This window comes from Macaca nemestrina, chromosome 8 (assembly GCF_043159975.1).
Source record: "Macaca nemestrina isolate mMacNem1 chromosome 8, mMacNem.hap1, whole genome shotgun sequence".
NCBI lineage: Eukaryota > Metazoa > Chordata > Mammalia > Primates > Cercopithecidae > Macaca > Macaca nemestrina.
In genome coordinates, this window is record NC_092132.1 from 2,899,218 (window position 1) to 2,924,603 (window position 25,386).

Below are 25,386 nucleotides of genomic sequence, written 5' to 3' on the forward strand. Positions count from 1 at the left end.
TTGTTAGCCTCCCCACGTGAGTGAGAACATGCAGTGTTCGCATCTCTGTGCCTGGCGTATTTGCTTCACGTCGTGGCTTACAGGATTTCTTTCTTTTCTTTTCTTTTTTTTTTTTGAGATGGAATCTCGCTCATTGCTCAGGCTGGAAGGCTGGAGTGCAGTGGCACAATCTCTACTCACTGCAAGCTCCACCTCCCAGGTTCAGGCCATTCTCCTGCCTCAGCCTCCCCAGTAGCTGGGACTACAGGTGCCCGCCACCATGCCCAGCTAATTTTTTTTGGATTTTTAGTAGAGACGGGGTTTCACCGTGTTAGCCAGGATGGTCTCGATCTCCTGACCTCGTGACCCGCCCATCTCGGCCTCCCAAAGTGCTGGGATTACAGGTGTGAGCCACCGCACCCGGCCAGGATTTCTTTCTTTTAAGGCCGAATAACATTCCACTGTGTTAATGTACCACATTTTCTCCATCCATTCATCTGGTGATGGAACTTAGGTTGATTCCCTATCTTGGCTATTGTGAATAGTGCTGCAGTGAACATGGACATGCAGGTCTCTCTTCAACATTCTGATCTTGTTTCCTTTGAATATGTTTCCAGCAGTGGGATTGCTGAATGAGGTGGTAGTTCTCTATTGAATTTTTGGAGGAGCCTCACACTGTTTTCCATCGTGGTTGTACTAATTGACATTCCCACCAGCAGGCTGCAATGGTTGCCTTTCCTCCACATCTTCACCAACACTGGCCATCTTTGTCTTTTCGATGGTAGCCATTCTAACAGATGTGAGGTGATGTCTCATTGGGTTTTAACTTGTATTTCTGTGATGGTTAATGACATTGAGCACCTTTTTTTGTGTACTTGCTAACTATTCATACATCGTCTTTTGTGAAATAACTCTTCAGGAGTTTTGTGGCTTTTTTTTAATGGGGGTTATTTGTTTTCTTGCTATTGAGTTGAGTTCCTTATATACTGTATTTTGGATATTTACACCTGTCAGATGTATGGATTGCAAATATTTCCGCTCTCTCCATAGATTGTCTGTTCACTGTGTTGATTGTTTGCTGTGCAGAAGCTTTTTAGTTTGTTGTAACCCCATTTATTTCCACTTTTATTGCCTTTGCTTTTGGGGTCATATTCAAAAAGTCATTGCCCAGACTGACATCGTGGAGGTTTTCCTCCCTTTTCTTCTAGTTGTTATACAGTTTTAGGACTAAACGGCTGTCTTTAATCTATTTTGAGTTGATCTTGTACATAGTGTGAGATGTGTCGACTGTTATTCTTCTGTATCTAGAGAAGCAGTTTCCCCAGCATCATTTATTGAGAGACTGTCCTTTTCTCATTGTGAATTCTTGGAACCATTGTCTAAAATCATTTGACCATAAATGAGTGGATTTATTTCTGGGCTCTCTATCCTGTTTCATTAGTCTGTATGTCTATTTCTATGTCATCACCATGCTGTTTTGATTACTATAGCTTTGTGGTATGTTTTGAGTCAGGTTTTCTTTATCCTCAGACATTTTATCCTTTTTATTGTTGTTCCAAGGAATATTTTCTTCTATATTTATCACATATGTGTGTGAATACTATTGTATTCTAAATATTAATTTTGGGCCAGGCACAGTGGCTCATGCCTGTAATCCCAGTGCTTTGGGAGGCCAGGGCAGGCGAATCACCTGAGGTCAGGAGTTTGAGACCAGCCTGGCCAACATGGCCAAACCCCGTCCCTACTAAAAAAATACAAAAATTAGCCGGGCGTGGTGGTGTGTGCCTGTAATCCCAGCTACTCAGGAGGCTGAGACAAGGGAATGACTTGAACCTGGGAGGTGGAGGTTGCAGTGAGCTGAGATTGTCCCACTGCACTCCAGCCTGGGTGACAGAGTGAGACTCCGTCTCAAAAAAAAAAAAAAAAAAAAAAAAAGTTTTTTCCTAACTTACTGATTTTTTCTGTTGTTTTTTTAGTTCATTATCTTGGGTTTTCAAGGTGTCCGTTCATGTTGAACTGCAGATAGTGATGGTTAACCTTATCCTTTCCAATTTTATACTCTGGTTTCTTTCTCTTATCTATTTTTATGGACTAGATCCTTCAGCCTGATGGTAGCTAATGGTGATTGTAGTAGCATCTATTAGGAATGTCTCTGCTGTTACTCCATAAAGCAGAGTATGGCTTTGGATTGAGAAAGGTATGCTAATGAAGAACCTGTACTTCCTATTTTATTTCGTATTTTCTTTTTTAAAAAATCAAGAATCATTATTGAATTTTGTCAGTTGCTTTTTAAAAACAATCATCTATGGGGTGACCATATGATTTTTTTTCTGAAGACATATTAATATAATGAATTATACAAATGAAGTTGCTAATAATGAAATTAAATTCCTTGATTATACTTCACTTGGTCTGATACATAATTCTTTCAAGGTGCTGGTGAATGCCCTTTTTGCTGGTATCTAATTGATTTTTATGTATTGCTCTTCATAATTAAGGTTGGCCTGTAGTTTTCTTTTGTATGTGCACAGTTTTTTGGTTGTGATATCAATATTATAGTTGCTTCATAAACATAATGTAGAAGTTATCTTTCTTATGCCATTCTCTGGAATAGTTTAATAGCACTGAATTGCCTGGTGTCTAAAGAGTGGTTATATTCCTCTGTGAAACTGTTGGGGCCTGGTGCTTTTTTGTTTGTTTTTTGTTTTGAGGAAGAAAGTTCTTTTATGATTTTGTCTTTATTATTTTCCCTATGGAAATTATTCTGTTTAAACTTTTTGGGATCAGTTTTGTAAATATTTTCCCAAACTATTATCAATTGCATCCAGTTTGTTAAATTCATTCATGCAGGCTTGAGTAAAATGATCTTCTGTGGCTCTTTTAATATCTTTGGTTTCTGGGGTTATTTCCATCTCAGTTGCTCCTCTTGTTTTTCTTGGTTAGGTTAGTGAAATTTCCATTGTTTTATTTTTTCTTCCAAGATTCAGCTTTTGAATTTTTAAATTAAATTAATTGCCTTATTTTTCTGCTTTTTAAACTCCCTTGTTTTTGCTAATAATTAATAATCCCTTCTACTTTTCCTCAGTTTATCGTATCCTTTTACTAAATGTCTGGTGTGAATGCTTGATTCGTTTTTTATTCTTTCAAACTTATTTTGTATTCAAGGGCTGATGCCCAAGTTTTGATGAGACACATTTTCCTTATCACTGCTCTTTAGAAGTTCTGCAGTTTTGGTTTGTATTTTCTTTTTGGTTCAAGAGTTTTTCAGGAGCAAGTTTTAAAATTTCCAGGTAGCAAGTCTTTGATTTCCTGATTTTGTTAGTATTCCAGTTTTAGTTGCATTTCGGTGAGAGAATATTGACTATCCCCTCTTGAACTTTTGGGTTTCAGGAGGTTTCTTACCTTCCTAATTTGGAGTCAGTTTTCATCACTGTTCCACTGGGGCTTGAAAAGAGGATTGTTTTTTTGTTCTGGGTTACAGAGGTTTGATGTGTATATCACTCACTTTTACCACTTTAATTGTGTTATTTAGGTCATGTGTAATGCTTGCTTAGTTTTTGTCTCTTGCTCTATTGTGGACCAAGAGGAGTGAATTAATGTCTACCATTGATACATTTCTGTCTGTTTCTCCTTGTAGCTCCTGTGAATGTTGGCTGCTGTGTGATTTGTTGCATAGCTATTTATAACTATTATATTTTTACTCTGAAGTGCATGCATTAGGATCAAAGTGCCCTTCTTTGTCTCATTTCTACTTGTCTGACTGTAAGATCATGACTAGTACTTTCTTGAGTTTGTATCTGCTTGGCATACCTTTGCCCATTACAAAATTTTAACTCTACTGCATTGTTTTAAATGTGTCTCTTATACCACATGAAGTTAGATTTTGCCTTGTGATTCAATCAGAGAATCTTTTTTTTTTCTTGCCTAGTGAAGTTAATGTACATTTATTGATAGATCAACTATATTTGACCTCAGTTGTGTTGTGCTTTGTGTGTGCGTGTATTGTTAAGTCTTTTACTCTGTGGTCCATATTCTTTCCTTTTTAAAAGTTTTAAAGAGTTCTTATACTGAAGAGAGTTTTTATGAGATATTATAGTATCTCATGTAATTTGTAAATGCCTCTAATACTTTATGTTGAGAGGGACCATTTATTAGGTATGTTCTGTGATAGCCAGAATAATGTTCTCCCATTCCCCTGATAGCCACACTCTAATCCCTAACACCTGTCAACATGTCATGTTACATGGCAAAAGGATCTTTGCAGATGTGATTAAAGGGTATGGATCTCAAAGTAGATTGATTATCCTGAATTACCTGGGAAGGCTGAATTATCTGAGTCCTGAAAAGCAGAGAGCTTTCTCTGGCAAGAAATGAGAGCTATGTGATGAAGGGGGATGTTAGAGAGGTCCCAAGAGTGAGAAGGATTTGCTGGCCCCTAGATGCAAGGACTTTAGGGGCTAAGGGTGGTCCCCTGCCAGGAAGGAAACAGGACCTCAGTCCTGTAGCCACAGGGACCTGGATTCTTCCTGCAATCCGAGTTATTTTCCCAGTCTCCAAGCAAGAACATGGCCCAGCTAAACTTCTGACCTACAGAAGCTGTGAAAGAGCAAATTTGTCTGTTTTAAGCAGCTACATTTGTGGTGATTTGATATGGCAGCAATTGGAAACTAGTACACCTTCTATGAGTAATTACAAAATGAATGTATTTTATTTTCTTCCTCCCATCACCAATTTTCAATGACAATAGTACCTTTCTCAGTGTTTGCCTTTATATTCTTAAATCTACTTATGTTTCTGTTACTGAAATGTCAGCTTTAAATGATATCCTTTGACTCCAGTTCTTGCTAATGAGGTGAGGAGCTAATTGTTTTACCTCACTCCCTCTTTTCTCATTCCCCTCCTAGGTGTCATCAGTTGAGTCATTACTCCGTAGTCAGGGCATATCTGCATTCTGTTCTGTCACCGCAAGCTCACGTTTGTTTTAGTCTTAAATCTACTGGTAAATATATTAATAGTTCATGCTCATTGACAGCCGTTTTGATGGCGTTTCCTCTGTCAGCTTTTGATTGGCTGAGGTTTGTCTTAAAGTTGTTTTTTTCACAGTGGTGGGTCATATTTTCACCTAGGTGCTGCATATTCAAAGCTGTGGCTTCTTGGCTTGTGGGATGGTTTGAATGTTGCTGGAGCCCTTGGTTTGGGCCTCCATCCTTCCAGCGTCTTGGAGGTGTCACTGCATTGTCTTCTGACCTTGAATGTTGTTTCAGAGGAATCTGTGGCCTGGCTGGTTTTTCCTCCCTTTATAAGTGATTTCCTCCCTCCCTCCCCTCCCCGCCTCCCTCCTTCCCTCCCTCCCTCCCTCCCTCCCCTCCCCATGTGCCTCCCTTTCTTCATGCCTTTCTGTCTTTCTCTTTCACCTAATTTCATTCACTTTTCTTGTCTCTATCATTTGTGATACTTTTAAAATCAGATTTTTTGTTGTTGTTGAGTTCTAGGAATTCTTTACTTATTGTGGATGTTAATCCCTTAACAGACACGTGACTTGCACATATTTTCTCCCATGTTATGAGGGGCCTCTGCACTCTGTTGGTAGTGTACTTTTATGTACAAAAGTTTTTAATTTTGATAAAATCCCGTCTATTTTTTTTCTTTTCTTGTCTTTCCTTTTGGTGTTTAAATATTCACTCAGTCATAGCTAAGAAATCATAACCAAATCCAATGTCATGCACATTTTCCATTATGTTTTCTTGTAAGACTTTAATAATTGTAGCTTTTACTTTTAGGCCTTTGATACATTTCATGATAATTTTTGTGTGTGGTTTAAGGTGAGGATCCAACTTCATTCATTTGCATGGGGCTATCCAGTCTTTCCAGCACAATTTGTTGAAAAGATGATCCTTTTCCCATTGAATAGTCTTAGCATGCTTGTTGATGATCATGTGACCATATATACACCAGGGATTATTTCTGGGCTTTTTATTCTATTCTGTGGGTCTATATATCTGATTTCATGCCCTGCCATACTGTTTTGATTACTGTAGCTTTGTAGCATGTTTTGAAATCAGGAAGAATGTAGCCTTCCAAGTTTTTCTTTTTCAAGATTATTTTGGCTGTTGGGTTTTTTTTTCATTTTAGAATGCATTAGTTTTTTTCTGGGCCAGCTCCTTGTAAGAGTCCTCACACCTCCCTTCTCAGAGAGGCAGGGGATGGGGATATAGGGGGTGCAATAGCTTTCCAGAACCCCATCCTTCTCTTGCAGCCCTACCATGGAGGCGGACTGCACATGTGGCTCTCTTGGTGACTCCATGTGTGGTCCCTACTCTGCTGCTTGTGTCTGTCGACTGTTCAGGAGGCTCCTGACGCCAACCCTTCTCACCCGGTTCTGTTGCTGGTGCTGTGACAAAGAAAGGCATTTGAGTTCTGGGTCAGTGGCCATGCTCAGGGAGCGTGTTTCTGCAGGTGCTGCACTGCACCCCTTCCACCACGAGTGCTGCTTCACTCCTTCCTGCGTGGGTCTTGCCTGCCCTCTCTGTTCTTGGTCATAGCCCTCCCTTGTGCTTTTGGGCCTACAGATTGTATTTATTTCCTGTTTTTTCTAAATGTGAAGCTTGGATTTTCAAACTTTTTGTTAATTTGGTAGCAGTGGTGGGGGCATTCTCCTTGTTGTTTTAAGGTGATTTCTAGAAGGAAATAGGAAAAATATGTATGTAGCTATACTTACACTCAAGGTCAGTTTTCTCACCTTGATAACCTCCTAGGGTTGTGAACATTGAAAAAGGAAGTGTTCCAATGCCTCTTGTGGTGGCTGCACACAGTGGGCACTTAGCAAAGGCACATCCACACTCCTGCCCCCTGACATGACAGTAGGGCCTCCAGCCATGGCAGGGCTGAGCTTGAGGCTGGGGGAGGGAAGACCCCATGAGGCTTTGGTGGATGTGGACTAGGCTTGTGGGGGCAGCTCATGGTCTGTGGCTCTCAGCACCATGGACAGTGCCTGGCCAGCTGTGCTTGGGGCCTCCCACAGAGGATGGGTGTCGGGTATTTGCATTCTGTCCTGGGTGGTGCCTTGTCTCTGGGCCTTGAAGTGGCAGCATCCTGTTCTCTGGCCACACGTCCTACCCAGCCTCTGTGCCCTGCCCCGGCGTGTCTTTCTCCAGGTCTCTCTCAGCTGCTGCTGACCAGCCTGACCCTGGGTTGTTCTCCACTCACACTGACCCCTGGTCCTCCTATCTCCCCTGCCTTAGGTCCTGTGGCCTGTGACTCCACCCCTGTTTCTGAGGCTGCCTGTAGGAAAGCCACCTGCGTGATGGGACTCTTCTTGGTCCCAGGTAGGGCCAGGGCCAGCCCTTCCCTGCCCTGTTGTGGCTCCCTGTGCCCTTCTCCAGAGAGGGTCCCCACCTTCTCTTGAGGCCCCTTCCCTGCTCCTCTGCCCTCCTTTCCTCCCAGAGCCTGCTCCGCTGGGGCTGTGCTTCCAGCACAGTGGTGAAGAGCCTGCATGCACTTCAGGCCCTCACTGCCTGCTGCCTGTTGCCTCTACCCTGGACGAGGGCCGGGCCCACTCCATGGTTGATCTCCAAGTCTGTGATCTGTGAAAGGACAGAAAAGTGCCTCCCTCACGGACTTGGGAGCTCACTGAAGCGACGGCCACCGGCTCTAGGCAGGGCCTGCCGGGCCCCTCCTCTCCTGGAAAGCTGGCCTCTGGTGAAGTGAACAGCCTCTGGAGTGAAATGTGCCTGAGTGGATGGGGCCCATGGTCCCCTCCTTATGGCCTGAAGGTGACAGTGGGTGACCCTGCTTCTCCTGGCCACCCCATGGCTGGACCTTCTCTCTGCCAGGAGGTCCCAGCCTGAGGGCACAGCATGACTCCTGGGCTGCGTGCAGCTGCATGCAGGGGTGCTCCCTGCCCCCTGCCCACATGACTCAGGCACTGGCATCTTGCTATTTGCTGCTGCCATCCTGGGGAGAAGGGACTGGCGGGCAGTGTAGGCAGCTGGGCAATGGGCAGAGGCCGGCCTCCTGGAGAATGGTAGAGGTTGGGGTGGAGGCAGCCCTGCAGGTGGGGGAGGGAGAAAGGATGTGTGTTGCTAGTGTTCTGACCACCCATTTGTGCCGTTAGCGATTGGTGCTTCTCCACTGCTGATTCTGGGCGTGGTCTACGAGGTGCCTGGGGGTGCCCGGCTGGCATTCTGCTTGACATGGAGTTGAAGTTGCTATAACAACACTGATTCATGTAACTGCAGCTCCCCAGCTGGGCCCTCCTCCTCCTCTGGCTCTCTGGCACACACACGAGCACACACGCTCACACATGCCACTCGGATGCACATGCGCAGAGACCCCACTCCATGCGGAGGCTGCACAGGGCTGATGCTGGCAGGGGCGCGTGGGCCTGGGCATGGCCAGGCCTCCCCCACCGAGCATCTGGCCTGTGTGTGGGGGGGTGTCAGGTACCCATCAGAGGAGGAGGTGGCGGCCCGCTCACCGAGGGGAGGACTGGGCAGCGTCCGAGAGTGGGTGCGGGCATGAGCCGTGGCCGTGACTCAGTGTCTCCCACACGCGGGATGAGCTGCAGCACCCGCGGGTGCTGCCTGTTCCTGATGCCGAGGCGGGCAGGGCTTGTCTTTTGCTCTGTTAGGGGCTGGCCCAGGACGCCGAGCTGCGGGCAGGTGACAGTGCTTGCCCAGGTCATCGGGGGTTGGGGACTTGCCCACAGCCTGGGGCCGACACTCCCCCTGAAGGAAACCGGAAGACCCTGTGGTGTGCCCCGCGCTGCTTCTCCTGGTTTAGGTGTGTGGCTCCCCTGGGTGCTGCCTTTCTCCCGCCTCACTCCAGACCCCTCAGCACTGTTGGGCGCCTGCCTCTGCTTCTGGGGTCTCCCAGCAAGGGCGCTGAGCTCCAGGCCACACTCCTGCCTGTGCCACCGTCCGTGAGCCCACCCTGACCTCCACCTTTGTGCTTGGTGGGGGCACTGATAGGTTTTAGCAAGGGGAGGCCCCACTGGGTGCTGGAAGGGAGAGGCCAGAGGCTCCCCTGGCACTGACAGGAGGGCATTGGGCAGCTCACTTCCTGGACACCTGCTGCCCGGCCCTGGGGTTTAACCCTTCATCCTGGGACCTTCACAGAGTGGGCAGGTGCTGGCCGCGTGGAGGTGGCTGAGATGTGGCCTTGGGCTGCCACGGCCCACGGGGGCCTGGGCTGGGTGGATGCTGTGGAGACAGGAGTTTCCCTGGTGCTCCAGGAGTCAGGGAGCAAGGGCAGGCGGATTCCCAGGGGAGCAGCTTCTGGCACTGACTCTGAAGATGATTTGGAGCCCAGCATTTGGGCCAGGGCAAGGCCCTCACAGCCCTGATTGACTGCTGAGGCCTGGGAAGCTGTGTGCCTGCTTCGAGTCTGCAGTGCTGGGACTGAGGCTGGAGCCAGGGACTTGCTGTGGGTGACGCTGGGAGGCCAGCTATGAAGGTATGTGTGCAGGTGCATGTGTGTGGGGTGAGGGCGAGGAGGGAAGGGCATTGAAGATTTTGCAGCATTTGCCCCCCTTTATTATTTCTTAAAACGACTTTATCTCACCTTCCTAAGAGTAGTACTCGTTCCTTGTAGAAAACTCAGACCACGCCTGTCAGCAGATGATGTCAGTGGCATCCGCTGTGGGCCATCCCTGGTGGCCACTCAGACTTTCCTGGAGCACTTTCTCCTTGCAGTCTTTTTTCTGTTACGGGTATTTTACCAAATTTCAGCCTCACCACACAGCTTGTTTCCACACTTGCTGTTTCCCCCTGAGGGAGGCAGGACTGTCCTCTGGGCAGGGGACAGAGGGAGGGGGCTCTGCAGGGAGCCCACAGTCTGGCTGGGGAGCCCCATGGGGGGGCTGCCGTGAGAAGTGGGGTGTCCTGGGCTAGGTGAGGGCAGAGTGGGGGGTGGGGTCAGGATGCTTCGTGACAAGGGCACATCGCCTCAGGGTCTGTCCCCTCTGCCCTCCATGCAGTTCAGCCCGAAGGAGGCTCCACGATGCCGTGGACCTGTCCTGGGCCCACAGAGCCCCAGGTGAGTGTCCCAGCTTTGCTCTCCCTGCTCTGTGGCCTGCTGCTGCTGTGTCCGGTGGTGCCTGGAAGGAGGAAGGGGCCGTTGGCTGTGGGTGGGACCCCGGGCCCTGTATCCACCTGCAGAGGGCAAGGCCCGGCCTCCCCATGGATGTGCTGCAGGCTGTCCTTGTTCTTCCGTCTGTGTCTCCGTTTCTGTCCTGTGGAGTTGTTGGGAGATGGGAATGAGTTCAGCGCTTAGGACAGTGCCTGGTGACATGGTACGCCTGGACAAAGCTTGGCCTCGATGTCCACCCACCTCCACACTCTTATTATTATTGTAGTGACCTGGAACTCCCAGTGCAGATTTGGCAGTGGGGAGTGTGTGGGACCCACGTGTTCACCTGCCCTCTCCCTCGGCGTCAGTTCTCTCCTCTGCTGGGGACAGCAGCACAGGAAGGTGCTTCAGACCCTGGGGAGAGGGGGTCTGAATGCTTCCTTTCCCTCCGGGACCACAGAGCCCTGCTCGGGATAAGCGCCTGCTGAAGGCTGTAGATCTAGCCAGATTTGGGTGGGTGGCACTCGGGCATCCCCCGGCCCTGCCAGGCCTCCGTCAGCAGCCTGGAGCCCTGGAGGCTGAGGTAGCCTCTGGCCCCACCTGTAAAGCTGGAGCCCTGAGCTGGGGCCCCGTACCTGACTTGGGGGCTTGGGCGGAGCACTGGGGGCTGCGTCTATCTGGTGGGGTCTCTTCTCTCTGGTGTGGTCTGGCGCTCCCCGTCAGGCAGAGAAGGGCTTTCAAGGGTGTGGAAGTACCTGTGGCACGTTGAACCCTGAAAACTTAATGAGGAAATGAAGGTGTAAGGACGAGTGGGCCTCCCCGCCCCATTCCCCATCGTGCCCCGGCGGGAGTGGTGTTGGCCGTGTTTATTTTAGAAGTTGTGAAACTACTCTCCCTTTTCCCAGACACGCACCTCTGGGCAAGCGTAGCTCAGCCCGCGTGCGGCTCATCCCCCTGCTGGCTGGCGTGAGTGTGGCCCAAGTGCAGAGCCGCTGCTCGCTGGGAGGGCGAGGTTGGGGGCATTTGAGTCTGGTGGTTAGGAGGAGAGGCAACCCCGGGAGGCTTACTCAGAGGTGTGGTGCCCCCTCCGTGGTGGACGGTCTGTCCTTGCTGGCAGCAGCCCGCTGAGGCATGCCCACTATACAGATGAGGAGACTGATGCTCTTAAGGCTACACCTGCTGCGGAGGCGCTGAAGTGGGATAGGAGGACGTGCATGAGCTGCTCCGATCTGTGCTGATCTGCTGCGGGCTTGGTCTCTTGCTCTGAGGGTCCTCTGCAAAGGGATGCTGCTAGCCTAGTCCTCCCAAGGCTGGCATGAGAGCCGCATCCAGGGAGCTATCAGAGTGCCCTGTGAGCTTGGCGACCACAGAGCCTGGTGGTGGGAAGGGCGTCTGCCTGGGCCGGCCTGGGGTGGTGAAGGGTGGGCCACCCAGGGCCACAGAGGAGCTCACACTCAGAGGTGGCAGTGGGACCAAGGGCAACACACCCGTACCCGCTGGAGCACCTGACACGCCCGTGCGCCTTGAAGGACCTCTGAGCAGTAGCTTACTGGCTCCCCGGGGCCCACCAGAAGCAGCTACTGGGGTTGTCTCCTTGTTACCACTGGGCAACCCCTAATCTGTCTTCTGGCTCTGTGGATTTGCGGGTTCTGAGCATTTCCTGTAAATGACCTCGGACAACATGTGTTGCTTTGGGACTGGCTTCTTACCCTGAGCGGTGGATTCAAGGCTCATGCCTGCTGTCACATCTGGGAAAATTTTACTCTCAGCATTGTAATAGATCTCCTTTTAGTCTTTTTGCTGCACAAGTGCACAAATTTCGAGCGTGTATAATTAACACACAGTAGGACACACAACTCCCCAGTGTTCCGTGTGATAAGTTTTGACAGCTGCCTTTGCTCATGCCACGAAGGTGATCTTCCACCCCAAGAGAGTCCCTTGTGCCCTTCCCACACCTTTCTGAGTTCTGTCACCACATGTGAGTTTGGCTGTTCTAGAATTTCCTGTAAATGGCATCGCACAACATGACTGTCTTTGGCCTGGCTGCTTTAGTGAACTGTGGGTGTGGCATGCGTGCCTTCTCCCTTGGGATGCTGAGCGGTGTTCCCGTGTGTGAACAGACCAGAGTTTGTCCCTTGTCCTGGGCTGTTGGGGTGATCAGCACAAGGCTGCTCTGACCATGGCGTACGGGGTCTTGGGGCTGCACATTTCCAGCATGTAAATGCTTGGGGCTGGCATGGCTGGATCGGGGACTGCCTCGTCTTTATCAGAAAGGACCACATCGTTCACCGCATGGATCCCCATGTCGGATGGCTGTGTGACGCACACACATGCAGCCCTTTCACTTCGGCATCTCTGAGCACTTACCCACATCACTGAAGACACATGTTTAGAACCTGCTTAGAGTTGCTGCATATTATATAAATGCATAGCGTAGTTTGTTTATTTATTTATTGCTGAGTCTTTGGGACATTTCTAGCTCCTTGATTTTTGCTTACAGTGCTTCCAGCTTCTGGTAGTTTCTGTCTGGATTCCTTGGAGCAGAGCTCTGGGGGTACAGTGAAGGGGGGGGTCCCTCTGCATCATCATTTTGCAGCGGACTGTGCTGCTTCACACCCCCACAAGCTGTATCTGAGGCTGGAGCCCCTGCCGTGCCCCCAGTTATGCACCAGCACTAACCCAATGGCAGGTGCTGGCGTCCTCTGGCTGGGATCAGCCTTCCTGTGATTCTTGGGTTATTTCTCATGCTGCTAGGGCGCTCGCCTGCCTTCCTGCACCCTGCCCTGACTCAGTTCATGTTATGTCTGAATGTTTTAAAAATGAATGTGTAGGAGGGCCTTATTTATTAAGGGTAGCAGCCTTTGTCATATTTGTTGCAAATATGTTTTCACTTTATCTTTTGCCTTTTAATTTTGCCTATGTTGCATTTTAACTTATAGAAGCTTTTTTTTTTTTTTAGTATGCTGCCAAGTCTCTGTTCGTGTGTGTGTGTGGATAACGTTGCTTTTGTATTTGGTAGATGTTTCCTTTGGGGTTGTCTTAATCTTTTGCTTTTGATTTATTTCTAGGTGATGCAGCCCTTTAGTCTGTCTGGGATAGATCTTGGGTGATTTATGAGATGAAGAGCTGGAGTATGTTTTGTCCCAGGTCACCCACTGGTTTGTGGGACACTGGATGAGGAGTGTCTGTGGAGGACGTGAGGGGACGTGCTCTTGGAGGGATGCACTCTGAGGATGCTGCCACGTCCCCCATTGACGGGGAGGTGGCAGGGTGGGCACAGCAGAGAGACTAGGACAGGAGGGCAGGCCTGAGGTGTGGGGCTCTGCCAGTAGCTGTCCTCTGCTTCCCGTGTGACCTCAGGAGTGCTTCCGTCTCTTCCTGAGCCCAGCGTCCTGTGTGGCTCTCCCTGAGCCCAGCGTCCTGTGTGGCTCTCCCTGCTCTGCCCAGGTTCTGCTGATCCGCCTGAAGCTGTTGGCCCCGGGGAAGGGCGAGGAAGGGCTGGCCTGTCTGCAGGGTGTCCACTGGTGGCTCAGCACATGCTTCCCTTGCACTCTGGGCCCCAAGTCTGCCACTTGGGTTACAGCCCCCGTACCCGGGCCCTGGGAGTCCTGGGTCTGGGTGGGCCCTCCAGCTAGCCTAGTCTCTCTGCCCGACACCTTCTCCAGGCCGTGGAGCCTGTCAGTCCATTCGGGCTGGTGTAACAAATGCCATGAACTGGCTGGTGACAGACACTCATTTCTCATGACTCTGAAGGCTGCAAGTCTGAGATCAGAGTGCCAGCGGGGGTGGTTCTGGGGGCCCTCTTCTGGGTTGCAGGCTGCTGACTTCTCACTGTGCCCACACATGGTGGAGAGTTGGTTGGAGCGCTCTCAGGTCCATTTGACAACGGCACTCATCCCACTAATGAGGGCTCTGCCTCATGACCTGTTCACCACCCAAATGCCTCACCTGCTAATGCCGTCGCCTTAGAGGCAGGATTTCAAAGTGGGAACTTGCAGAGGACGTGAGCATTCAGACCACAGCAGGGTTCACTGGGCTCCAGGGTCGCCCTTGCGGTTCTCAAGTTCCCCTCAGGGGAAAACAGGGCACCAAGACACATGTGGAGTCTCCCTAAGTGAGACACACCCTTGTCACCTTCTCACCCCCTCAGTAGCCCTGCAGGGTGCAAATTGCTCCCGCACTTTGGATTATGTGGATATACTCAGAGAGATGGAGCGACTCAGAGGTTGCACGCAGGTCAGGGAGGAGTGGACGGTGCAGTCCGCAGTCTCTGCCACCTCTGCTGGGACCATGTTTTCCAGGTGTGTATAGCGGCTGGTCCAATCTGTGAAGCCTCCAGCACAGGGACCTGTTGTAGCCATGGACCTGGAGGGGCAGCCAGAGCTGGGAGGCCCTGCCCCCTGCTTTTGCCCACCCTCTTCCTCTCTCCTTGCAGCCTGCAGGTGTCCACACATCTCTATCAGCTGGAACCCCAGCCTGGGCCTGCACAGGAAGCCGGAGCCTCATGGGAGCCAGGCAGGCCTGGGAGCAAGCAGGCTCTTACTGCTGGGAAGCCACATCTTCTAGGCCTCAGTTGCCATGACTGGGGGTCTCTGTGCAGCAAGGTCGGCCCAGCAGCTGAGTGCTGGTGGCATCACAGGCAGGAGTTTCGTTTTCATTGAACCACTTGCTTTGCTAATTGAAGGGTCAGACCTTTGAGAGAGCATGCAGTGTGCACTGTGGTGAGCTGGATGGCGGACTTCACCGGGAGGTGCACCGAAGGCTGCCCAGTGGGCTGAGCATTCAGGCAGCTGCTGCCAGGCCTGCCTGGCGGGTCCCCTTGGAGCCGAGGAAGCTGGCACCTAGCCCCAGGGCCTGTCCTGCCAGGGCCTGCCCCATCCTCTGCCAGCCCAGTTTCCTTTCCCTGCAGAGACTTAGGGACACGCCCGCACTGTTCTGACCACCATGTGTGGCGCTCCTCACCTGCCACCTGCCCTCCCCCAGGGCACCGCTGCACTGCTGCTGTCTGTCCAGCACAGGCCAGGCCCTGGGTGTGCACCCCTGTTCTCAAGGGGCCACATGCAGATGTCCGCCGTGGGTGCCGGGAGCAGCTGGGAGACTGCCCCATTGTCATGGGTACCCAGAAGCAGATGTGTGGCTTTGTCCCTTGCTATACCCCGGTGTTCAGGACAGGACCGGCACGTGGCAGGCTCGGAGCACACTGTGACCAGTGGGGCCACCCCTGTGGGAGGTCCACTTCTGTTTGGGTACTATGGTCGAGTACTGTGGTTGAGGTGTGGTGACCCTAAATTTGGGTATTGTCTTTCCAGCAAGCCTGTCTCCTCTCTGGAGAAAGGGGACAGGAACTAATGGTGCTTGGGCACCTGCCTGGTGCCGGGTCCCTGGCAGGTTCTGTCAAATGTGGATTGGTTTGGTAGCAGCCGTCGGATGTGTGTGGGGTCTTCCCAGGGCAGCTCCGAGGCTGGCGCCTGTTCCCCAGGCCAAGCTGAGTCCCTCCTTCCTCCGCCCCAGCCCCTCCCTGCCCCCACTAGTTTCCAGAGCCTTCTCAGAGCCTCTCTCCCCTTTTCAGATGGTCTTTGTTTGAGAAAACTCTCCAGGGGCCATAATTTATGCATTTCCCACTCCTTTTTTTTTTTTATTTTGAGACGGAGTCCCGCTCTGTTGCCCAGGTTAGAATGCAGTGGCGCGATCTCCGCTGGCTGCAAGCTCCACTTCCCGGGTTCACGCCATTCTCCTGCCTCAGCCTCCCGAGTAGCTGGGACTACAGGCACCCGCCACCACACCCGGCTAATTTTTTGTATTTTTTAGTAGAGACGGGGTTTCACTGAGTTTGCCAGGATGGTCTCGATCTCCTGACATCGTGATCCGCCCGCCTCAGCCTCCCAAGGTGCTGGGATTACAGGCTTGAGCCACCACGCCCGGCTGCATTTCCCACTTCTAAAGTGATTTGCCTGGAAGCCGTCTCCAGTGAGTGAACTTTAGTCTTTTTTTTTTTTTTTCTTTTTCTTTTGTTTTTTGGGACTGGGTCTCCCTCTGTCCCATGCTGGAATGCAACTGCACGATCTCAGCTCACTGCAACCTCTGCCTCTCCGGGTTCTAGTGATTCTCCTGCCTTAGCCTCCCCGGTAGCTGGGATTACAGGTGTGGGCCACCACGCCTGGTTAACTTTTGTATTTTTAGTAGAGATGGGGTTTCACCATGTTGCCCAGGCTGGTCTCAAACTCCTGACCTCAAGTGATCTGGCTGCTTCGGGCTCCCAAAGTGCTGAGATTACAGGCATGAGCCACGTCGCCTGGCCTGAACTTTAGTCTTTTAATTTTTTTCCTCACTGAGGCCTCCTGGAGACTTCCCCTTTGCTCCACACACACAGTGTATTACCTGCAGCCTGCGGTGTTTCTTCTTGTCGATGTTTTAATCCCCTGGGGGTGTCGCTGGCTGTGCTCTGAGCCCTTCCTCCCTAGCCGTCCCTCTCCCTGCTTCCCTCCTCGCCTGCCTGCCTCCCTCCCTCTCCTGTGTGTGCCTGCTTGCCTCTGCCTGGAGTGGGTAAGGCCATCTTCTTTGATCCCGTAGGTCTGGTTCTTGCCCCGATGGGCAGCAGCTGCGGCCGTCCCTCTCCTCGCTTCCCCCCTTGCCTGCCTACTTCCCTCTCCTGTGTGTGCCCGCTTGCCTCTGCCTGGAGTGGGTAAGGCCGTCTTCTTGGATCCTGGAGGTCTGGGTCTCGCCCCGATGGGCAGCAGGCGGGTCTCTGGTGGTTTTCTGTGCTCGGCCCCTCCTTGCCTGACTCACTTTCTCTCTCCTGTGGCAGGTCCCCGTGTCAGAGGTAGAAGGAGGGGTGGGGGCCTGGGCGTCACAGAGAGCAGGGGCCAGCATCCGTCAGCTGTGGGATGGTGGTGTGGTCTCAGGGTCCCGTGGAGCTTGTAGGCCTGCTGGGTTTTCTTCCTGGAGGATGACAGTGAACTCCTCTTGATGTTGTCTTTGATGCCTGTGTCCTGGTTTCTTGGGCCAGGTGGGGTATTGGTGGGTGTCTGGATCGGCCCTGCCATCCAGCTGCCGGCCTCCCCAGTGGGAGTTTTCCCAGCCTCCTCTCTCACAGCCGCCAGTCAATGTGAGGCCCAGCTGGACCTTTGAGACCACCCAACTGCCCTTTGAAGGTGGCAGCACGGCTGGGCCTGAACCCACTCCCATGGCCGTAGCCCAGGTTGCACCCTGCAGCGCCTTCAGAGACCAGATGGTTTTCTTCCTAAGGGAGTTGCGCCCAGCTCCAGGCGGGGCTCACGTGCCTGCTGCCTGGTCCTGCGAGGCATGTCTTCCTCTTTTTCTTCTGTGACACCCAGAGACAGAGGCTGAGGGAGACACAGACACAGTCCAAGAGAGAGGCACCCACTCAGGGGCCTCCGCAGACAGGTGACGGGGGAGGCCTAGGACAGGCTGAGGGGTGGGATGGAGGGGCCGAGGGAGGGAGCGGAGCAAGAAAAAGCACCCAGAAGTCGGGGCAGGGCCTTGGCCAAGACGCCGCAGAGGAGGCCCGGGGGAGTCTGCTGGGAGGGGCACAGCAGGGAAGGAAACGGCACTGGTGGGGTGGTCTTCTCAGGAGGGGGCCGTGGGCATGTTCTGGGCCCTTCTACGTATGTGAGCTCAGCTCATCCTCCAGCATTGCTGTTAAGGCCATTTCACAGAAGAGGGGCACAGAGGCTAGGGAACGTGCCAGGGGCCACCCAGGCAGGAGCCCCTTTGCCCCCTGCTGCTCACGTGAGGGGTGAGGGAAGCCAGCACACTCTTTCCACCCCACAGCCTCTGTCTGTCCCTGGGGCCCATTTCTCTTCCCATCCATCCAAAGCCAGTGGGCCCACCCTTAAAGAGGGGGCCATCCTGTGTCTGCTGTAAGGCTGAATTCATGGTTATTCTCCGTGTCCCAGCCTGTCCAGCGCTTCCCTTTCCTTCTCCCTCCCATTCATCCTTCGTTGGTTTTCTCTCATTCTTTCAGCAAGCGGTTGTGGGGCCTTCCCGCTCTGCTGCCAGATGCCAGGTCCCAGGAGCCGAGGCTGCAGTGAACATGCCCAGGGCCCATCCTGCGTCTGTCGGGCTGCGGACCTGCAGAGTCAGGCTCCCATGGCGGGTCTTTCAGTCGAGCCTCTCCCCTGAGATCAGATCCTGTGTTCAGTTGCCCATACTGTGTTTCCAGTGAGTGGCTTCTCAAGGCCAGTGTCTGCCAAGCGGAATTCAGAATCCACCACCTGCTCTCACGGCCTTCGTCTCCTTGGTTGATGGCAGCCCTGTTCTTCCATTTGCTTAAACCAGGGTCATCATGCATTTCCTGGAAAGGACCAGACTGTAAATGTGTTGGTGTTCTCCGGCTTCAGAGTGTCCGTTGCAGCTATCCGGCTCTGCCCCATGGTACAAAAGCAGCCCATAGACAACCCATGGATGAATGGGCGTGGCTGTGTGCCAGCAAAGCTTTATTGCAGATGAGGCAGAGCGCCTGTGGGTGGTTGTTTGCCAACCCTCAGCTTAGGCTAAAAATGTTGTGTTCATACTCATTTTTTTAGAGTTGGCATTCAGCTCATGTGTGGTAAGAGACACCTATCTTAAGTATGCAGCCTGACGAATTGTTGCAGGTGTGTCCATCCCTGGAACCACAACCTCGATCCAGAAACAGAGTGTTTCCAACACCCACAAGTCACCTTTGTGCTCCTTTCCAGCCCGGTCCCTCCTCGCAAGGGTGGCTGTGGTCCTAGTTGCTGTCATGGTTAATGAGTGTTGTCTGGTTGTTTTTGTGATGTCAGCCTTATTGAAGTGTAATTTATATACAATAAAATTTACTCTCTTAAGTGTGCAGTGAATTTTTATGAATGTATACAGTCGTGCAGCACCACCACCATTAAGATACCGGACGTTTTCACCACCCAGGATGTCTTCCTCTGCCCCTGCAGTCCATCCCTATGCCCACTCCTAGCCCCTGGCAGCCACTCACCTGCCTTTGCTTCCTGCAGGGTTTTTTTTTTCCCCCATTCATGGAAGAGTTTATGTATTTAGTATTACTTCTTTAAATGTTTGGTAGAATTTGCTCTGAAGCCTCTAGGCCTGGAGTGTTTGTTAATGGAAGGTTTTTAACTCCCAGTTCAATGTGTATTTAATAGATACAAGGCTGTTCAGGGTTGTGTCCTTCAAGGAATTTGTTGATTTCATCTAGATTGTTGAATTTATGGGCATAAAGTTGTTAGTAATATTCCCTCATTAGTCTTTGAATGTCTGTAGGATCTGTAATGATGTCCTCCTGTGCCTGTGAGAAACAGCTTTGCCAACAGAAGTGTTGTGCTTTTATACAGCTCCTTTTGCTTTAGTCTGACATTTCCAGTCAGAATGCTGTTTTCCAAAGGTACTTAGGTCAGCAGCTTTTTTTCTCTACTTCATTTTTGAAGACATTTTCATTGGGTATAGAATTCTGGGTGGCAGATTTGTTGTTGTTGTTGTTGTTGTTTTTCCCCTCAGCGCTTTAAAGATGTTACTCCATTGTCTTCTGGCTTGCATGGTTTCTGAGGGAAAGTCGGCTGTAATTCTTCATTTCTTTGCATGCGGTTTGTATTCTTTCTTTGCCAGCTTCAAGATTTTTTAATCTTTGTTTTTCATCAGGTTCAGTATGATATCTCTACGTGTTTTTCACCTTTTTTATTTAGTATTTATTTTGCATAGTGTTCTCTGAGCTTTTTGTGGTGGTGGTTGTTTTTGAGACAGGATCTCACTCTTTCCCCCAGGCTGGAGTGCGGTGGTGCTTGGCTCACTGTAATCTTAAACTCCTGGGCACAAATGATCCTCCCGCCTCAGCCTGCTGAGTAGCTGGGCACATATCATTGTGCCCAACAAATGTTTAAATTTATTTTTTATTTTTTGTAGAGATGGAGTCTCACTTTGTTGGCCAGGCTGGTCTTGAACTTCTGGCCTCAAGTGGTCTTCCTGCCTTGGCCTTCCAAAGTGCTGTGATTACAGGCATGAGCCACCATGCCTGGCCTCTCTGGGCTTTTTGGGTCTGTGGGATGATACTGTCTCAGCTTGTTTAGGCTGCTATAGCGGAATACCTTAGACAACAGAAATGTGTTTCTCACAGTTCTCAAGGCTGCAAGTCCAGGATCAAGGTGCCAGCAGATTTGGGTCCTGTGATGGCCTATGTCCCAGTTCCTAGATGGGGCCTTCTATCTGTGTCCTCGTGTGGTGGAAGGGTGAGGGGTCTTTCTGGGGTCTTATTTATAAGAGCACTGATCCAATTCATGAGTGCTCCACCTCTATGATCTTGTCACCTCCTAAAGGCCCCTCCTCCTAACACCTTCAGGTTGGGAGTTAGATTCCAACCTTGGAAGACACATTCAGTCTAGAGTGAATGCCTTTCATTCTTTCTGGAAAGTTCTCTGCCACTGCTCTCTCTCTCTTCACCTTCTGGGATTCCAGTTAAACATTTGCTAGGACGTTTGATAATGGCTGGTAGGTGCTTGTCTTTTGTTTTCCTTTTTCACTTTTTTCTCTATGTTTTGGTTTGGGTAATTTCAGGTTGACTGACTTTTCCCTCCTGGCTGTGTTGAGTCTATGGCAGAGCTGCAGAAGCCTTCTTCATTTCTGTCTGGTGTTTCTAATTGTTGGCATTTCCCTGTGACCCTCTGTTAGTTTTCATTTCCCTGCTGAACTTCCCCACTGCTCATGCATTTTGTCCATCTTTTCTACTGGGGCCTTTCACATAGAAGCCATAGTTATTTAAAATTCCCTGATGGTTCTGAGGTCTCCTCAGTCCAGCTCTGCTAATTGTGTTGTTACTTGACAGTGGTTTGCTTTTTCTAATGTTTTTGTGCGTCTTGTACTTTTTGATTGATTTGATTGATTTTGACTTCAGATATAGGACTTCAGACTGAGATAAGTAATATTTATGCTCAGAAACGGGCATTCCCCTTATACTAGGCCATTTATGTGGGGTTGAGTCCAGCTGGTCAGGGGTTGGCCTGGGTTCGGGTTTTGCTGCAGCTGTTTTTACCCTCAGTATATGACCCGGTTACAGACTCCCCTGGAGTTACTTGGTGTTTGGGGTGGGTGGGTGTTCCTGCCCTACTCTCCACAGCGTTGGGCTTCCTCCTATGCTCACGCTGCAGATACAGAGGTGGTCTCTCCCCACATTGTTTCCCCTCCTGCAGCAGGAGGTTCATTTGCTGGCTGTTGGAAGCCTGGCAGCCGGGTGACGGTTGTCTCATTGTAGCCTCAGTCTCAGGCAGGCCTGGTCTCAGGAGCGGGGGTTTCACGGAGACCCTTCCCTCTCCCTGCGGCAGTTAAACTCTGCTTGAATCCTTTGCTGGTCTTTAGAGGAGAGTGTTTTCTGCCTCTCCTGCAGTCCTGTGGTGGGCCCAGGAAGGCGCCCTGCCCCTTTTCCGGAGATATGAAGTGCTTTTTGACCCTTTCTTAGCCACTGTGGGTGTTCACGGATGCCGTGGGGCCCCAGGGCTCAGCCATTGCTGCCCTTAACCCATAGGCTTGGGCTTTTATTCTTCAGGGGAGAGGGGCTTCCTGTCTTTCAGCTGCAGGGCCGCCGGTCTGCTGGCACCTGCGCCGCAGGGGTCCTGCCTTGTCCTGTGCTAGGCTTTCTCTTGAGCCCATGGAGAAGAGCTTGTGAGAGCATGTGGCCGCCCAGGTGGCTTCACTCTTTTTGCCTACCTGGGTGGCCCCTGGGGTCTCCCGTCCTTTCTCTGCTGCAGAAGCCAGTGCTCCCACCTTCTCTCCTGGGACTCACTTTCTTTCGGTTTCAGGCTACTCCATGGCCCTGATGCTTCAGCCGTCTGATGAGTCCAGGCCTTTTCGTATTGTTAGGTTTGGGCAGCACTCTTTCCAGCTTCCTAGTCATAGGCAGAAGGGGAACTCTCCGAACCAGTATAAATTGCATTTCTCTAGTTGTGAGTCAGCTTGAACAGTCTTTTCATATGTTTAAGCACCAGTTTTATATCCTTTGTGTGTAAATTTCCTGTTTGTGTCTTTTGCCCCCCCCCCTTTTTTTTTTTGTTTCCTTGAAGTTTTTATGAGCTCTTTATATGTTAAGGATAATATTCGTCCTTTGTCTCTGGCATATGTTGCGAATATTTTGTCTTTGCTTGTCTTCTGTTGTCTTTCTGCATTGCTTAGGGTGTTTTTTTTTTTTGTTTGTTTGTTTGTTTTAAACCATGCAGAATTTTTTTTGTTTGCTTGCTTTTATAAAAGCTGTGACTTGCGTCAGTCTTTTCTTTTATAGTATTTTGATTTTGAGTCCTACTTGGGAAACTTTTCCCTACATAGAGGTTAAAGGAGAATTCATTCTTCTGCCCATGCTTTCATTGTGTTGTCTTTTCTGCATTGATAGCCGTGATCCATTTGGAGTGTATTCTTTTTATTATGTGAGGTATGAACCAATTTTTTTTTCCAAATGTCTAAGCAGATGTCTCAGCACCATTTACGAAAAAGTCCTTCTTTGATTTGTGATGCCGCATTTATCATATACTAAATTTCCATATGTACGTGGGTCTATTTTTAGACTTTCTTCCTTATTCCATTGGTCTATTTATATTTTCATGCACAGTTTTAATTATAGAGGCTTTCTAGCATTTTAATAATAGCGATGTAATTCACATATCCTAAAGTTCACCCTTTTGAAGCGTATAATTCAGTGAATTTTAGTCTATTTACAGTGTTGTACATTCATTACTATCAAATGCCGGAATATCTCCATCACCCTGAAAAGAAAGCCCACATATATGAGCAGTCACTCCCTAGTCCCCCTCCCCGACCCCGGCATCCGTCCGTCTGCTTTCGGTTTCGGTGGATTTGCATCTTGCGGCCTCTCGTGACAGTGGAATCACACATGTGTGGTCTTTGGTGTCTGGCTCCTTCCGCCTCGCACGGTGCTTTCAGGATCCGTTCCTGTTGTAACGTGTGTCAGGACTTCACTCTCTAGGACTCTGAAAGTCCGCAAGTGTGAGCCCTTTTTGTTTAGTGTTTTCCCAGTTATTCTTGTGTCTTTGTTTTCCTAGATGAACTGCCTGTGATGAACTGCCTGTCAACCCGTCCAGCTCCATAAAAACGCATGTTGGTATTTTTATTGCGATAGGAAAACTGACGTCTTTGTGATACAGTCATCCTATTGAAGAACAAGGGAGAGCTTTCTATTTGATCAGTTCTAGTTTTCTGAACTTTAAAATACTTTAAAGTCCCCTTGAAGAGATTTTTCCCATTTCATGTTAAATTTATTCCTAGGTATACTGTGTTCTTTCTTGCTGTTGTAAATGGGTTTTTTCCTACCATGACCGTCTCAGACTGGTTTCTGTGTATGTGAAGGCTGTGAATTTCTGTATGTTAATTTTATATCCTGATACTTTACCAAAGTCTTTCATTGTTCAGATTTTAACATTGTTTTGCTAGGGTTTTCCAAGTATACTGTCATCATTTACAAGCAGAGAGAATCGTGTTTCATTTCTTTCTTTGTTTTTAATGTCTTGTTGATCTCTTGTTTTACCTGCATTGGCTGACACCACCAGAACAGTGTGGAATAGGACTGGAGATAGCCGGCACCTTTGTTTCCTTCTTGATATTCGGGAATTGTTCCTAGTGTTTTTTATTAAGTAAGGTGCTCATTTAGGATGAAAGGTTCTTTATCATTATAAGACAGCTTCTGGCCGGGCGCGGTGGCTCAAGCCTGTAATCCCAGCACTTTGGGAGGCCGAGACGGGCGGATCACGAGTTCAGGAGATTGAGACCATCCTGGCTAACACGGTGAAACCCCGTCTCTACTAAAATACAAAAAAAATTAGCCGGGCGAGGTGGCGGGCGCCTGTACTCCCAGCTACTCGGGAGGCTGAGGCAGGAGAATGGCGTGAACCCGGGAGGCGGGGCTTGCAGTGAGCTGAGATCCGGCCATTGCACTCCAGCCTGGGCAACAGAGCTAGACTCCGTCTCAAAAAAAAAAAAAAAAAAAAAAAGACAGCTTCTGTGTTTTCATCAGGAATGAGCATTGAACTCTGTTGATGCTGTTTTTAACATCTGTGGAGAAACTCACCAGCTTTTCCCCATAGGTTCCTTAGGTTAATATGGTGTAGTGCACTGATGAGTGTCCTCTTGTTGAACTAGCCTTGCATTCCTGGGAAAAACAAGCAGAGGGGTTTTGGGTTTATTTATTAGTGTTTTATTTAGTATTTTTGCATAAATATTTATAAGATGTTCATTTGTAATTTTTTCTTTTTCTTGTTTTTAGGTTAGGTTTATTAGGTTTTGGTGACATGGTCATACATGCTTCATAAAAGCAATCAGATTGGGAGGCTGAGGCAGGTAGATCACGAGGTCAGGAGATCGAGGCCATCCTGGTTAACACGGTGAAACCCCGTCTCTACTAAAAATACAAAAAATTAGCCGGACGTGGTGGTGGGCACCTGTAGTACCAGCTACTCGGGAGGTTGAGGCAGGAGAGTGGCGTGAACCCGGGAGATGGAGCTTGTGGTGAGCCGAGATCACGCCACTGCACTCCATCCTGGGTAACAGAGCGAGACTCCATCTTAAAAAAAAAAAAAAAAAAGCAATCAGAAAGTTTCCCTTCATTTTCAGTGCCCTGGGACAATTTATGGCACATTGGAAACGTTTGGCCAAATTCCTCTGCAAAACCGTCAGCTGCTGTAGCTGCACAGTCTTGAGTGTTCCTGTCCATGAACATGGTAGGTCCCTTCACTCATTTCCATGTTCTTCACTTTCTTTTAGTAATGTTTTGCACTTTTCAGTGCTTGCACCTTTTACAGTTATTCCTATGATTAAAAAATAATTTCCAGTGAGTTTTAATTTTAGGTTTAATTTAGAACTTTTGGACGTAATTTTAAAGAAAAGTTACCAGATTAACAGGAAAACTTGTTGTGTATATTTTGCCCAAATTTCCCAAATGTTAACATGTCCCTCATTTGGTTTATTCTTTCTTCCCCTCTCTCTGTCTTTCTGTCTTTCTCTCTGTCTTTCTTTGTTTGTGTGTGTATATATATGTTTGATTTTTCTCAGAACTACTTGATAGTGAGTTGCAGACGTGATGCTCCTTGATCCCCAAATAGACAGTGTATATAGCTACAGCACAGTGATCCAGATCAGGACATTGACATGGATACAGTAGGCTTCTCCATTCTAAAGGTCGTGTTTGTATTCACAGGAAAAACCTTTTGAATTGTGTTCTTTTTAGCAAAACGTCCTTTCTAGTACCATGAAATCCCAGATCCTGTGTTGGTTTTAGCGATTGTCTCTTTAGCCTCCTTTTATTTCAGACAACACCTCAGTCTGCCTGTCTTTGAGGACATTGACATTTTGAAGATGGCT

The 25,386-nt window shown here is 49.5% G+C and overlaps 1 protein-coding gene across 21 annotated transcripts in view; it reads left to right on the forward strand.

Moving 5' to 3' along the window:
• Positions 1-25,386, forward strand: part of LOC105488409 (t-SNARE domain containing 1) — a 136,010-nt gene that overhangs the window by 13,993 nt on the left and 96,631 nt on the right. For 6 of the 21 annotated variants that reach the window (XR_011606656.1, XM_011752409.2, XM_011752415.2 and 3 more), the window contains exon 1: positions 9,945-10,014. The exons of 3 other annotated variants lie outside the window; for them this stretch is intronic. Coding sequence is in view for 13 of the 18 variants with exons in the window: in XM_011752409.2 (XP_011750711.2) it covers positions 9,979-10,014 (36 nt within the window). In the remaining 5 variants the exon portion in view is untranslated. 12 more of the 21 variants (XR_011606657.1, XM_011752407.2, XM_011752411.2 and 9 more) reach the window with 8 other exon arrangements.